Source organism: Pongo pygmaeus, chromosome 7, assembly GCF_028885625.2.
Source record: "Pongo pygmaeus isolate AG05252 chromosome 7, NHGRI_mPonPyg2-v2.0_pri, whole genome shotgun sequence".
Taxonomy (NCBI): Eukaryota; Metazoa; Chordata; class Mammalia; order Primates; family Hominidae; genus Pongo; species Pongo pygmaeus.
In genome coordinates this window covers 120,750,188-120,762,182 of record NC_072380.2, presented here as the reverse complement: position 1 = coordinate 120,762,182, position 11,995 = coordinate 120,750,188, and the positions used below count along the sequence as shown (strand labels likewise).

Below are 11,995 nucleotides of genomic sequence, written 5' to 3'. Positions count from 1 at the left end.
ATCGCCTCCTTCTCTTACCACAACTCTCAGCTAACTTGTTACTCCATCAGACTTTTCTCTAATTTCCTTAATTCCTATCTGAGTTTTCTCTAACCATCCTAATTAAATAGGTCCAACCCAACCATCTCCACCAAATTATGGCTCTTACTATATGTGAAATTTGTTTCACTTATTTTCTGTCTAAAAACCCACCCTCACTTTAACAACTGCTTACAAAATGATTAGCGTATGCCAAATGAAAAAGCCTGGATATTCTTCCCTGTATGCAACTTCCTGGAGAGCAGGGGCCTCCCCATCTTGTCCTTTGCCGCATCCCAACGCAGTCACATTGCCTCAGCAATCAATTCTGAGCTTTCAGTAGTTATTAACGGAATAGATTGCAAGCCACTGACTGGTAATCGAAGGCCAGCATTAGAATGAGGATACCGACAAACTTACAAATAGAGAGATCTGTTTCCATCACTCGCGCCCTAACGCAAAGGGTGGGACAACCCGCGCGCATGCGTCCTTGTCCTCTGCTCTGCAGGGTAAACCTCGCCCTTTTCTTTAGGCCAGTTTTACCACAGCACATGCGCAGTACGGGATCTGTCTGTTCGTTTGTCGGCGCTACCAATAAAGTTTTAGTGAGCACAGACTCCCTTTTCTTTGGCAAGATGGCGGAGTACGACTTGACTACTCGCATCGCGCACTTTTTGGATCGGCATCTAGTCTTTCCGCTTCTTGAATTTCTCTCTGTAAAGGAGGTGAGGGGTCTTTGGGCGCGAGGAAGTCGTGGGGGTGGATGAGGTGCTGAGCAAGGCTGAAAGGCGGTGTCTGTAGCCCTAGGCCTGACACGTGCGAGGCGGTCGCGAGTTTGGTTCGTGGACGGACAGTAAGGATCTTCTGGTAGTTTAGCGTCGTCTCAGTTAAGAAGGACCGCAGTATTCGGCAGTGAGGAGGAGGGAGGTTACGGAGAGAGAAAAGACGTCTCTTTCACTTACTGAGGTGTCAGTGCGGGAGGGACTTTCGCATCATTTCTTCTCGGAAGTTGGCGATTCGCTGGTTTCGCTAGAGAACGTTAGAGCTTCACAGGCTGGTTTCTAAAAGCAACCTGGAGTGCTGTTAGAGCTTTTGATTTTTCTTTTGGGAACTGTGGGAAGCCTGGGCTTGGCTGTGGGTTTTTGCATTTCGAGTCGTTTGGAGTGATTCTCTTACACTTAAAATAAGTATCTAGCGCTTTAATTTCCATGAAGTTGTGAGTTCTTTGCGTTTTCTTGTTTTGGTTAAGTAGGACTTTCTAGAACAGCATATTTCGTCAGACGGGGACGGCGCTCCCCCGCGCCCCCCCAGAAAAAATCCCCCCAGTCTTTAAATGTGTTTTCCAGTGGATATATTGTACTGACTTCATGTGGTTTGAATTGGTCATTAATGTTCAATTATCTACTCAAGATACCATGAATAAATGTGTAATTCTGGAACTTCATGTTAAAGCATATGTCAGTCCTAAAAGTTTTGTTGGACTTGAAAGTTTTGGCTAAAAGAAAATTGACATTAGTTATACCGTGAGTTTATTGGGAAATTGATGCATTTTAATAATGCAAAGTAATTTGCAATGATGAAGGAATTTGAATTTTGGCCAGAAAAATAAGTGAATTTTGTTTCTGGAAGCAGACTGCAATATAAGTCTATTTAGGGAACTCTAGATTTGGGGAGTGGATTTTGTGTAGCAAAAGACAAAAAGCAGTAAAACAAAAACGTCCCACAAAACCAGCGTCCAGGTGTTGTGGTTCGTTAGACAGGTATAATCCTCATATTCATATGCACCTTTTCTAAACATAGACAACTCTAAAGTTGTTGATGTTAGGTAACGGCTAAGATCATTTTCAGTAAATGTCTAAGAATGTCTTGTCATGTAAAACTTTCTCTTGAAAAGATATATTTTTGCTTTGATTCTTCTTTTTACACCTGTATTTTAGACCTTGAGTAAAACATTCGCATCTGCATTATTTTCTTTTCTGGAAAAGTGAGGACAAAAGATCTAGTAAAAGTGCCATATTTTGAAAGCCTTTACCAGTTGCTTGTAGAAGTACTTCTGAACTAGCTGAACTTTATATATTTTTGTGTTCTTTATAATTTCATTTTTTCTATGGCAGACAGAAGGAAAGGAGGAATATGTAAATGTGAATTAGATTTTCATAGGGCTAGACGAAAACTATGAACTGCAGGCAGTTGAGAATCAGTAGGAAAAACTGCCCAATACCCACCTCTTTGGAGAAAATGTTGGTAAGATAGCTGTAATACACCAAGAGGAAGACAGATGCTGGAGTATTTAATTAGCAATTGCTAAGTACATTTGACTCTTGGACAGTACAGGGGTTAGGAACGCTGAGCTCTTGCAGTCAAAAATCCATTACAAGTTTTGACTCCCCCAAAACTTAATAATATCCTAATGCTGACAAGAAGGCTTACTGAGAACATGGACAGTCCTGTGTTGTATGTGTTATATACTGTATTCTTACAATAAAGTAAGCTAGAGAAAATAAAATGGTCTTAAATTATAAGGAAGAGAAAATACATTTACTTTTTAGTAAGTGGAAGTACATCATCATAAAGGTCTTCATTGTCTTCATATTGAGTAGGCTGAGGAGGAGGAGGAAAAGGAGGGGTTGATCTTGCTGTTTCAGGGGTAGCAGAGGTGGAAGAAGTAGAGGAAGTGGAAGGGAAGTCAGGAAAGGCAGGCACACTTGGTGTAACTTTTATTGAAAAGAAGTTGTGTATACGTGGACCTGTGTGGTTCAAACCCTTATCGTTCAAGGGTTAATTGTATAGGGCCATATAACTGTGAGAAATCCAAGATAAAACCCAGACATCTCACCACTAAAAAACTTACCTATCCTTTAGAGTTGAGTGTTTTTGATATAAGGTAAAAATAAATGTCGAAGAGGTGCGGGTAGAGTGCTATCAAAATTGAGATTTTGTTGTCTTCAATGAGCAAAGAGGACTTTGAGGAGGTGAGGCTTTGAGTCTTGAAGGCAAGATGGTTAGAATAGAGTCAGTGATCCTGCTATGTGAGGATACAGCAGCCCCCCCACACCCCCTTAGCAGTTTCAATTTCTGCAGTTCCAGTTACTCATGGTCCAAAAATATTAAATGGAAAATTCCAGAAATTAGCAATTCGTAAGTTTTAAATTGTGCGCCCTTCTGGGTAGTAGGATGAAATCTGTCTCGCTCTCTTGCTTAAAACTGGGACATGAATCATCCTTTTTCCCAATGTATCCACACTGTATATGCTAACTTAATTGTTCTATTTTGTTATTGTTAATCTCTTGTTCCCAGTTTATAAATTAAACTTTATCATAGGTATGCATGTATAGGAAAAAAACAGTAAATATAGAATTGGGGCTATCTGCATTTTCAGGCATCCGCTGGGGGGTCTTGGAACGTTTAGCTCATGGATAAGGGGGGACTATTACATTGCACCAAGAGAAAAACAGTTTCATGTATTTGTAGTACATTGGAGAATATAAGCTTCATGAGAGCAGAAGCTTCCTTGTGCTCTCAGCACATAATATGGAGTCTGGCATAAAGGCTTTTTATGATTGTTTAATAAATGATTGAATTAATACATACTTGTTTCTCACTCTTCTTTATTTTCATGTGAAGCAGAAGGCCAGATAGTGAAATATTTAGGACCCTGGGCTCTGAATTGGACCTTTCATGACTCTATCATTTAATACCTCTGTGCAGTCAGAGCAGATTCTTTTACCCTCTTAACCTTTTCTCATGAATAAAATGCTAATACTACCACCAATCTCATGGGGTTAGAAAAATTACATGAGATAATACATATAAAACACTAAACTCTTCTGGGACAGAGTGAGTACTCCTTAATGTTTTGTGTTTTGAGACAGGGTCTCTCTTTGTCACCTAAGCTGGAGTGCAGTGGCACAATCTTAGCTCATTACAGCCATGACTTTCTGGGCTCAATCAATTCTCCCACCTCAGCCCCCGAAGTAGCTGGAACTACAGGTGTGCACCACCATGTCTGGCTGATTTTTTTGTATTTTTTGTAGAGATGGGGTTTCACCATGTTACCCAGGCTGATCTCAAACTCCTGAACTCAAGTGATCTGCCACCTTGGCCTCGCAAAGTGCTAGGATTACAGGCATGAGCCACCACCCGTGGCTCTGAATGTTTTTTATTTTGGAAGACTAGCCCGTTCTATATTGGTATGGGATGGGAGGGGGAGGCAGTGAGGGTTTTGAGGAGTAAAGTAAAGACTGGAAATGGTTACTAAGAAACTGATCAAAGAAAAGTACAAGGATTGGTTAAGTGTGGAGGGCCCATCTGAGATTGGAAATCATACCTTAGAGCTAATAATGGTGGTCATTCTCAGGTCGAGGAGCGGTAGAAGGCTATGGGAGTAGTATAGACATATTTAGGGGTAGGCTTGTATGTAAATGTCATTTAGAGAAGCACAGATGTGATCGAATAACATTATTCCCTAATTTTGAAACATTTTCTAGTCATCCTTAGCCAGAACCTAGAGAATTGGTGACTTTTTTTCCAGAGTTAGTGATTGACACTGAATTGTATATAGTTGGAGAAATTAGTTTGAAAGAATCAATGATAGAGCTAAAGAGAAAATCTTTGCAGTAGCTAAAAATGATATCCAAACTAAGGCAGAAAGTGACATCAAAAAGGGTGTTACAAAAATTAGAAAGGGGAGGAAGTCTGAGATGATGAAGATTTTAATGGTAATGGTGGAAGGGATTATCAGTTTTAAGTTGGAATTCTTGGAGATGAGGGGTTATCAGTTTTAAGTTGGAATTCTTAGAGATGAGATACATGATGAAAGTTGTTATAATTTGTGGAATAAAGGAATTTTAGGGCTCAGGCTTTTAAAGAGTCATCAGTATGGCGTTATATTTGTGTTGAATGACAGCAGAGGAAGAGACAGCAAAAAAAGTTTCTTAATCTGTTAAAAAGTAATATGTTTTCAAGAGGTTGATAGACGACGAATCAGCAAACTATAGCCTGGGAATCAGATAGCAGCCTGTTTTTGTGTGGTTTTGGGGCTAAGAATAGTTTCTAACAGAGGAACATTTGCAAACATTAGCAATTATACAATATTAACTTTATACCCCAATTAAGTGAAATAATTTCTCTTGGAAAAGCATTCTATTCTTATTAATAGACCTGTATTACAAAAACTTTTAGTGTTATTATTTTTGTTTGAAAATTTTAAAAAAATTGTGGAAATTTGATTCTCCTTTTTCATGTGAGTACTTATATAGTATTTTCAATTGTTGCTTCTTGATACAAAGTCTGAAGTATTTGCTTTCTGCCTATGAGGCAGAATTGAGAGGCATATGTAGATTTGAGAACAGGACAGTAACACCTGATGATGGTAGAGGAGCAAGGCTATTGAATCTATTGTGGAGAGAGACGTGGCAAATTAAAAGTTATTAGTGGAGTGGGGAGAGGTAGCGTGCTTGGAAAAGAATGTTTTTATTTAAGATTAGGGTTTCTGTAGGGCAAAGTGATGAGAAGTTAAGGTTTTTCAGGTAAATTTTTTTAATCAGATACGACATTCATTCATAGAAGTACACAAATATAAATGTACTGGTCAATGAAACATATTTTTTTCAAAATGAACAGTGAATACATTTATGTGACCACCACTCAGATTAATAAATAAAACGTTATAGACATCCTTTTTTTTTTTTTTTTTTTTTTTTTGAGACGGAGTCTCACTCTGTCGCCCAGGCTGGAGTGCAGTGGCGCAATCTCAGCTCACTGCAAGTTCCGCCTCCCGGGTTCACGCCATTCTCCTGCCTCAGCCTTCCGAGTAGCTGGGACTACAGGCGCCCGCCACCACGCCTGGCTAATTTTTTGTATTTTTAGTAGAGACGGGGTTTCACCGTGTTAGCCAGGATGGTCTCGATCTCCTGACCTCGTGATCCGCCTGCCTCGGCCTCCCAAAGTGCTGGGATTACAGGCGTGAGCCACCGCGCCCGGCGACATACTTAAACCTTCCTCTTGACCCGTGTTAGTCACTACTCACACCCCCTAAAGGTAAGCTGTAGTCTGATGATTCATTTTGCCTGTTTTTGATTTTTACATAGGTGGAGTTAAGCATGTACCACCATGTACTGCTTTGTATGACCTCTTTCAGCATTGTTTGTGAGTCATCATGTTTTTAGGATAGCAGTAGTAGTTCATTGATTTGTCAGTGCCGAATGTTAATCTATTATGAGTATGCTGTGGTTTGTTTTCTCATTTTAACATTGATAGACTTGGCTATTACAAATAGTGCTCCTGTGTACATTTTTGGAAGTGCACTTTGACTATATGCACCCATTTCTTTTGGATGCCTCGAAACAGAATTGCTGGATCAAAAAGTATGTTTGGCTTTGGAGATAAAAATCTTACAAAGTAGTTGTATTCCTGCCAGAAGAGAATATGTTCCAGTTAGTCTACATCCACACCAGCACTGGTATTGTCAGGATTTTTTAGGTTTTTATTGTAATTTTTAGTATGCATTTCCGTATGATTAATGACGTTGAGAACCTTTTCATGTGTTTATTGGCCATTTGGTTGTCTTCTTTTGCGAAGTACCTATCTTTTAGCCATTTCAATTGCAAGGTCTGTCTTGTCTTACTCTTTTATAGGAGTTCTGCATGTAATTTGGAAGGTTCGGTTTTGCTCTCATGGCTAAATACCCTTTGACCACCTTCATCTTTACTGCTTGCGGGCAGTGAAATACTGTGGCATTTTCTTGGATTTTTCTTTCCTTGCAAAATTAAGTTCAGTACAGAAATCTTTTCTTTTGCTGAAGCATTTCTGTCCCTGAATATTTTGTAGAATCTTTACATATTACTCAGTACACTTCATGTTTATGTGAGTTTGTATATATATCTATTTGCTCCCTGTACTATAGGTTAAATTATGTTTTTTTGGATCCTTTGCAAAGCAAAAGCCTGGTCTGACATGGTTGACTTAAAAACTCGGTGCAGGTTGTTTCAGCAATGTGGATGGAGAAGCATATAGGAGTTTATTACTGATTACCTGGATGTGGAGAGGTGACAGCTATATGTGCTTTACAGAAAAGATGGCGTGGGTTTTATTTATACACAGCCTTGCATAGAAAGGGTAAGAGATGGTTTGTAGGGACACATAAAAAATAAGGTCGTATAAATCAGAAGTAGGTGGGAATGTCTATAGTAATTCTCTTCATTTTAAAATTTTTAGGTAAGTAAAATACTTTTACGTCTGTAGGTTGGTTGCTTGCCATATTGCTTGCCATTATTACAAGAGGGGAATGTTAATAGTTTATCGTATTTTATAAAGTATTTCTTGAAATCTATTTCCAGGTAAATTAGTTTTAGTATTAATCAGTTTATTTGGGGAACTTAAATATATTCATTAGAAAGTTATCTTCTTTTGCAGATATATAATGAAAAGGAATTATTACAAGGTAAATTGGACCTTCTTAGTGATACCAACATGGTAGACTTTGCTATGGATGTATACAAAAACCTTTATTCTGATGATATTCCTCATGGTAAGTTTTGTCATTAGAACTGAAGTTTGTCTTGTGACTTGAGGATGTGTGTATTAAAATTTTATGATTTATAAGAGAGCTTTAGCCAAAAGGCTTAATTATGATTTGAATGTTAATGTTCTTTGGGTGAGAGGTTATATAAAGGTTTCATATCTTCCGAAATATATTGTTTTCTCCCTGTGAAAGATGTGGAACTACTTTAAAATATGGTCGTCAGATGCCTTCATTTCATAGTATGTATCATCAAAGTTGTGCTTATGATTCACATTCCTTAGAATTATCTGAGAATGTTGCAGTTCTTGGGTTGCTAACTTTTTCAGTTAGTGCATTGTGTGCCTTAGAGTTTTGTTTTTTTTTTAATTTTGAGGCATCTAGTGTAGACATTGTTCTCCAAATATGGTCCCCAGGACCAGCATCATCAGTTCACCTGGGAGAGCTTGTTAGAAATGCAGGTTTTTGGCCACATACCAGACCTACTTAATCAAAACTGTTAAGTGGTCCTCTTAAGTTTGGGAAATAATTCTGTGTCATTTCTTCAACGCACATTACATTTTTAAAGGTTCCAAGAATTTTGGCAGTGGAGAAATACAGTATACTCTGTTTGAATTGGCATTTCTCAAAAGTTGATCATAGATCTTCTGTGTTTGAGAAAGACTGCTCTAGAATATACTTTCTAATATATAGTACAGAAATTATTACATTAAACATAATCCACGTGTTTGACTTGTAGTTCCCTGCAATAACAGTAGCTCTTCTTTAGTTTGTCATGGATAAACAAAAAGGAAACTATTTCTTAGTTTCTTTTTTTCTTTTTTTGAGACGGAGTCTCGCTCTGTTGCCCAGGCTGGAGTGCAGTGATGCGATCTCGGCTCACTGCAAGCTCTGCCTCCTGGGTTCACACCATTCTCCTGCCTCAGCCTCCCAAGTAGCTGGGACTACAGGCGCCTGCCACCATGCTCAGCTAATTTTTGTATTTTTAGTAGAGACGGGGTTTCACCATATTGGCCAGGCTGGTCTTGAACTCCTGACCTCGTGATCAGCCCGCCTTGGCCTCCCAAGTTGCTGGGATTATAGGTGTGCACCTTCGCCCCCCCAACCCGCCTATTTCTTAGTTTCTTAATGAAACATTAAGGTGTTACCAGAGTTGGTTATGTGCAAGTTTTCTCCACCTTTTCATAGTATAGTAAAAGGAACGATAGAATTTGGTTTGAGAGATTATAGAGCTGGATTTGTAGTTAAAAGAGATTATTTAATGGATTTAAATTCCATTCAACGTAGTTGATAGCCTATAATAGTAATATGTAAACCCCTCTGAGTTTTTCTTCAAAAACTCTGGGATAATATTCACCTAAGAAAATTAAATGAGAACAAATATAAAAACACTTGGAATGAAGTTTCTGCAATGGAGAATTAAATGATAGATAATTGGGTTCTACCCTTTTTTTCTTTCACATCCCTCTGTCACCCCAAGGCTGTATATTCTCTAGTTTCCCTCAAGAGTAGGAAGAGGATTCCCTTATCCTTTTTGTGCCTTTGTATTACTAGAAAAAATAAATTAGGGATCGGGGGACATTTCTGACTGAGTAGCCCGTGGCATATGAATATATTGGGGGTAAATAAATATATGTATAGTTTAAATACACTGAAAAATTTCCAGACATTCTCATGATGAGTAGCACAATTTAACATTCCTTAACATTGTAGTACTCTTCTGCATTTTTAATTAGCTTTGAGAGAGAAGAGAACCACAGTGGTTGCACAACTGAAACAGCTTCAGGCAGAAACAGAACCAATTGTGAAGATGTTTGAAGATCCAGAAACTACAAGGCAAATGCAGTCAACCAGGTAAACTTCTTAATTTTGAATTCTAAAAATTCTCCTTTCTGGATTAATACAAATGTTGATTCATACTTTATCCAGTATCCCATAGTAAAAGTTCATGGTTTAAATGAGTGCTTTATTCATTTTTAATTTTCATTTATCCTTATTTTGTAGGGGCAGTATAATTAATAAATGTTAACATTAATACTAAGTTTTTTTTAAAAAAAACTTCTTTAGTACTTATCTATACTGATTATGCTACAGAAATTCCATCTCCTGTTTCCCCCTTCCTGGGGACATTTGGCAATGTCTGGAGATACTTTTTGGTTGTCATAACTGGAGGGGTGCTATAGGGACCTAGTGAGTAGAGGCCAGTTATGTTGTTAAACATCCTACAGTGCATAGGACAGCACTGCTGCCGCTACTCCCCAACAAAGAATTCTCCAACTCAAAATGTCCATTAAGAAACCCTGTGCCACTGTGTGGTGGCTCACACCTGTAATCTCAGCACTTGGGGAGGCGGAGGCATGCGAATCCGTTGAGCCTAGGAGTTTGAGACCAGCCTGGGCAACATGGCGAAACCCCCTATCTTACCAAGAAATTAAAACCAACAAAAAGTTAGCCAGGTGTGGTGGTGTGTGCTTGTAGTCTCAGCTACTTGCTACTTGGGAGGCTGAGGTCAGAGGATGGCTTGAGCTCGGGAGGCGGAGGTTGCAGTGAGTCAGTGTCATACCACTGTATTCCAAAGTAGGTGACGTAATGAGACACCATCTCAGGAAAAAATAAAAAAGAAACCTTGTGCTTGGGCAATACCTAGAGCCTTAGAGCACATGAGTATCTTGTTATAAGAGAAACCTGAGCTCACTTTATCCCTGGCTACATTCTTTCATACGCTTCCAAGCTCCATGCCCAAGGAGGGTAGTTTTGAGCTGATAAGATTATTTTATTCCTAACTTCCCGTTACCTAGAAATAGACTTACTGTTTCATTTCCAAAGAAAACATGTTGCCTTAGTCTGACGTAGTACACGTCACGGGTGGAAGTCTTTTGGGTTACTAGAAACATTTAAAAATAAAATCTCTTACTAAAATTGAATATTGTCATTTGAGATAAATCCTAGCTACCAGTAAATTCACTTGAGGAATTGCTGGATATTTTGCCGTGCTATACCTTTGATTTCTATGTATTTAAACCAAATTTTTAGAGATTGGCTCTTAAGTTTTCCTTTGTGATTTGTGAAGGTGTTACCAGATATTTTTAGAAAAGCAACAAATATACAATTACTGTGCTATACTATAGCGTACTATACTGTACTATACTATACTATACTATACCATACTATAACATATAATACATACAAATGCAGTCAGCTCTTTGTTCTGCATCTGTGGATTCAACCAACTGCAGATTGAAAATACTCAGGGAAAGAACCTAAAAAATAACAATACTACATAAAAAATACAAAACTACAGTATAACAACTAACAACTATATGATATTTACATTGCATTAGGTGTAAGTAATCTAGAGATGATTTAAAGTGTATGGGAGGATGTGTATAGTTTACATGCAAATACTGTGCTATTTTACATAAGGGACTTTAGCACCTGCAGATTTTGGTATTTGAGAGGGCTGGTGAGTAGGGGGTAGGCGAGGTCTTGGAACTAATGCTCTGGGGATACCAAGGGATGACTGTATGAGGGAAAACACACAGAGATATATATACACACATTACACGCATAGACAGAACTATATATTATACTAAACTACTTTTATGCTTTTAGAATAAGTAATTTTAGATCTTCAGGTCACATGTAGGTGATTACAAAGGGACAGCGGAAGTAATCCAGATGTTAGACTACAACAGAAAATTTAGGATGCTGTAGTTTAGTCACTCAAAGACTGGGAAGTAATGGGATCAGAGCATGAATAAGATGAATGTAGATGTGTTCACCAGTTAGAAAAAGAGGATCCTTGTAGCTTAATAGGTACTGAGTTTGAGATAAATTAAAGGATCATGTGTTAAAAACTTGTAATCTTATTATATTTACAGACTACCTATTTTCAATGTAAAAACCTTTTTCTGACAATTCACCCTTTTTAAATTTCATTGAACATATAGTATTGTACTTCCACTTTCCCGGAAATAATCAGCCAGAGGACAGTGATTATATACGTGAGTGGTGTGAGTAGTGCAGTACAAAGTTATTCAGTGTGATCCACTGCAAATGTTCAGTTTTTGTTGAAGTTCCTCTATGTTGGAATTTCATGTACATTTCATATTCAGTATTATAATACACCTATATTAATTTTTATGGGGACATATCTCTGCTCCTTTAAATCTTCAAGCAAAATTGTGCTCCCAAAGACACATTATAGCATATTTCTTCTCGTGAGAAGGATAAGACAATGTTTTTGTTTTGGAAAATGCAGTCAGGTGCAGTGGCTCATGCCTGTAATCCCAGCACTTTGGGAGGCCAAGGTGGGTGGATCACTTCAGGTCAGGAGTTTGAGACCAGTCTGGCCAGCATGGTGAAACCTCATCTCTACTAAAAATACAAAAATTAGCTGGGCATGGTGGTGCACACTTGTAATCCCAGCTATTTGGGAGGCTGAGGCAGGAGGATTGC

General features: G+C 38.3%; 1 protein-coding gene across 1 annotated transcript in view; it reads left to right on the top strand.

Moving 5' to 3' along the window:
- The first annotated feature begins 516 nt into the window (after nucleotides 1-516).
- EIF3E (eukaryotic translation initiation factor 3 subunit E) overlaps nucleotides 517-11,995 on the top strand; it is a 53,225-nt gene continuing 41,746 nt past the window's right edge. The window contains exons 1-3 of the mRNA XM_054498287.2: nucleotides 517-743; nucleotides 7,432-7,546; nucleotides 9,274-9,391. Of these exons, the coding sequence (XP_054354262.1) occupies nucleotides 570-743; nucleotides 7,432-7,546; nucleotides 9,274-9,391 (407 nt within the window). The 5' untranslated portion in view covers nucleotides 517-569. The remainder of the gene's footprint in view (nucleotides 744-7,431; nucleotides 7,547-9,273; nucleotides 9,392-11,995) is intronic.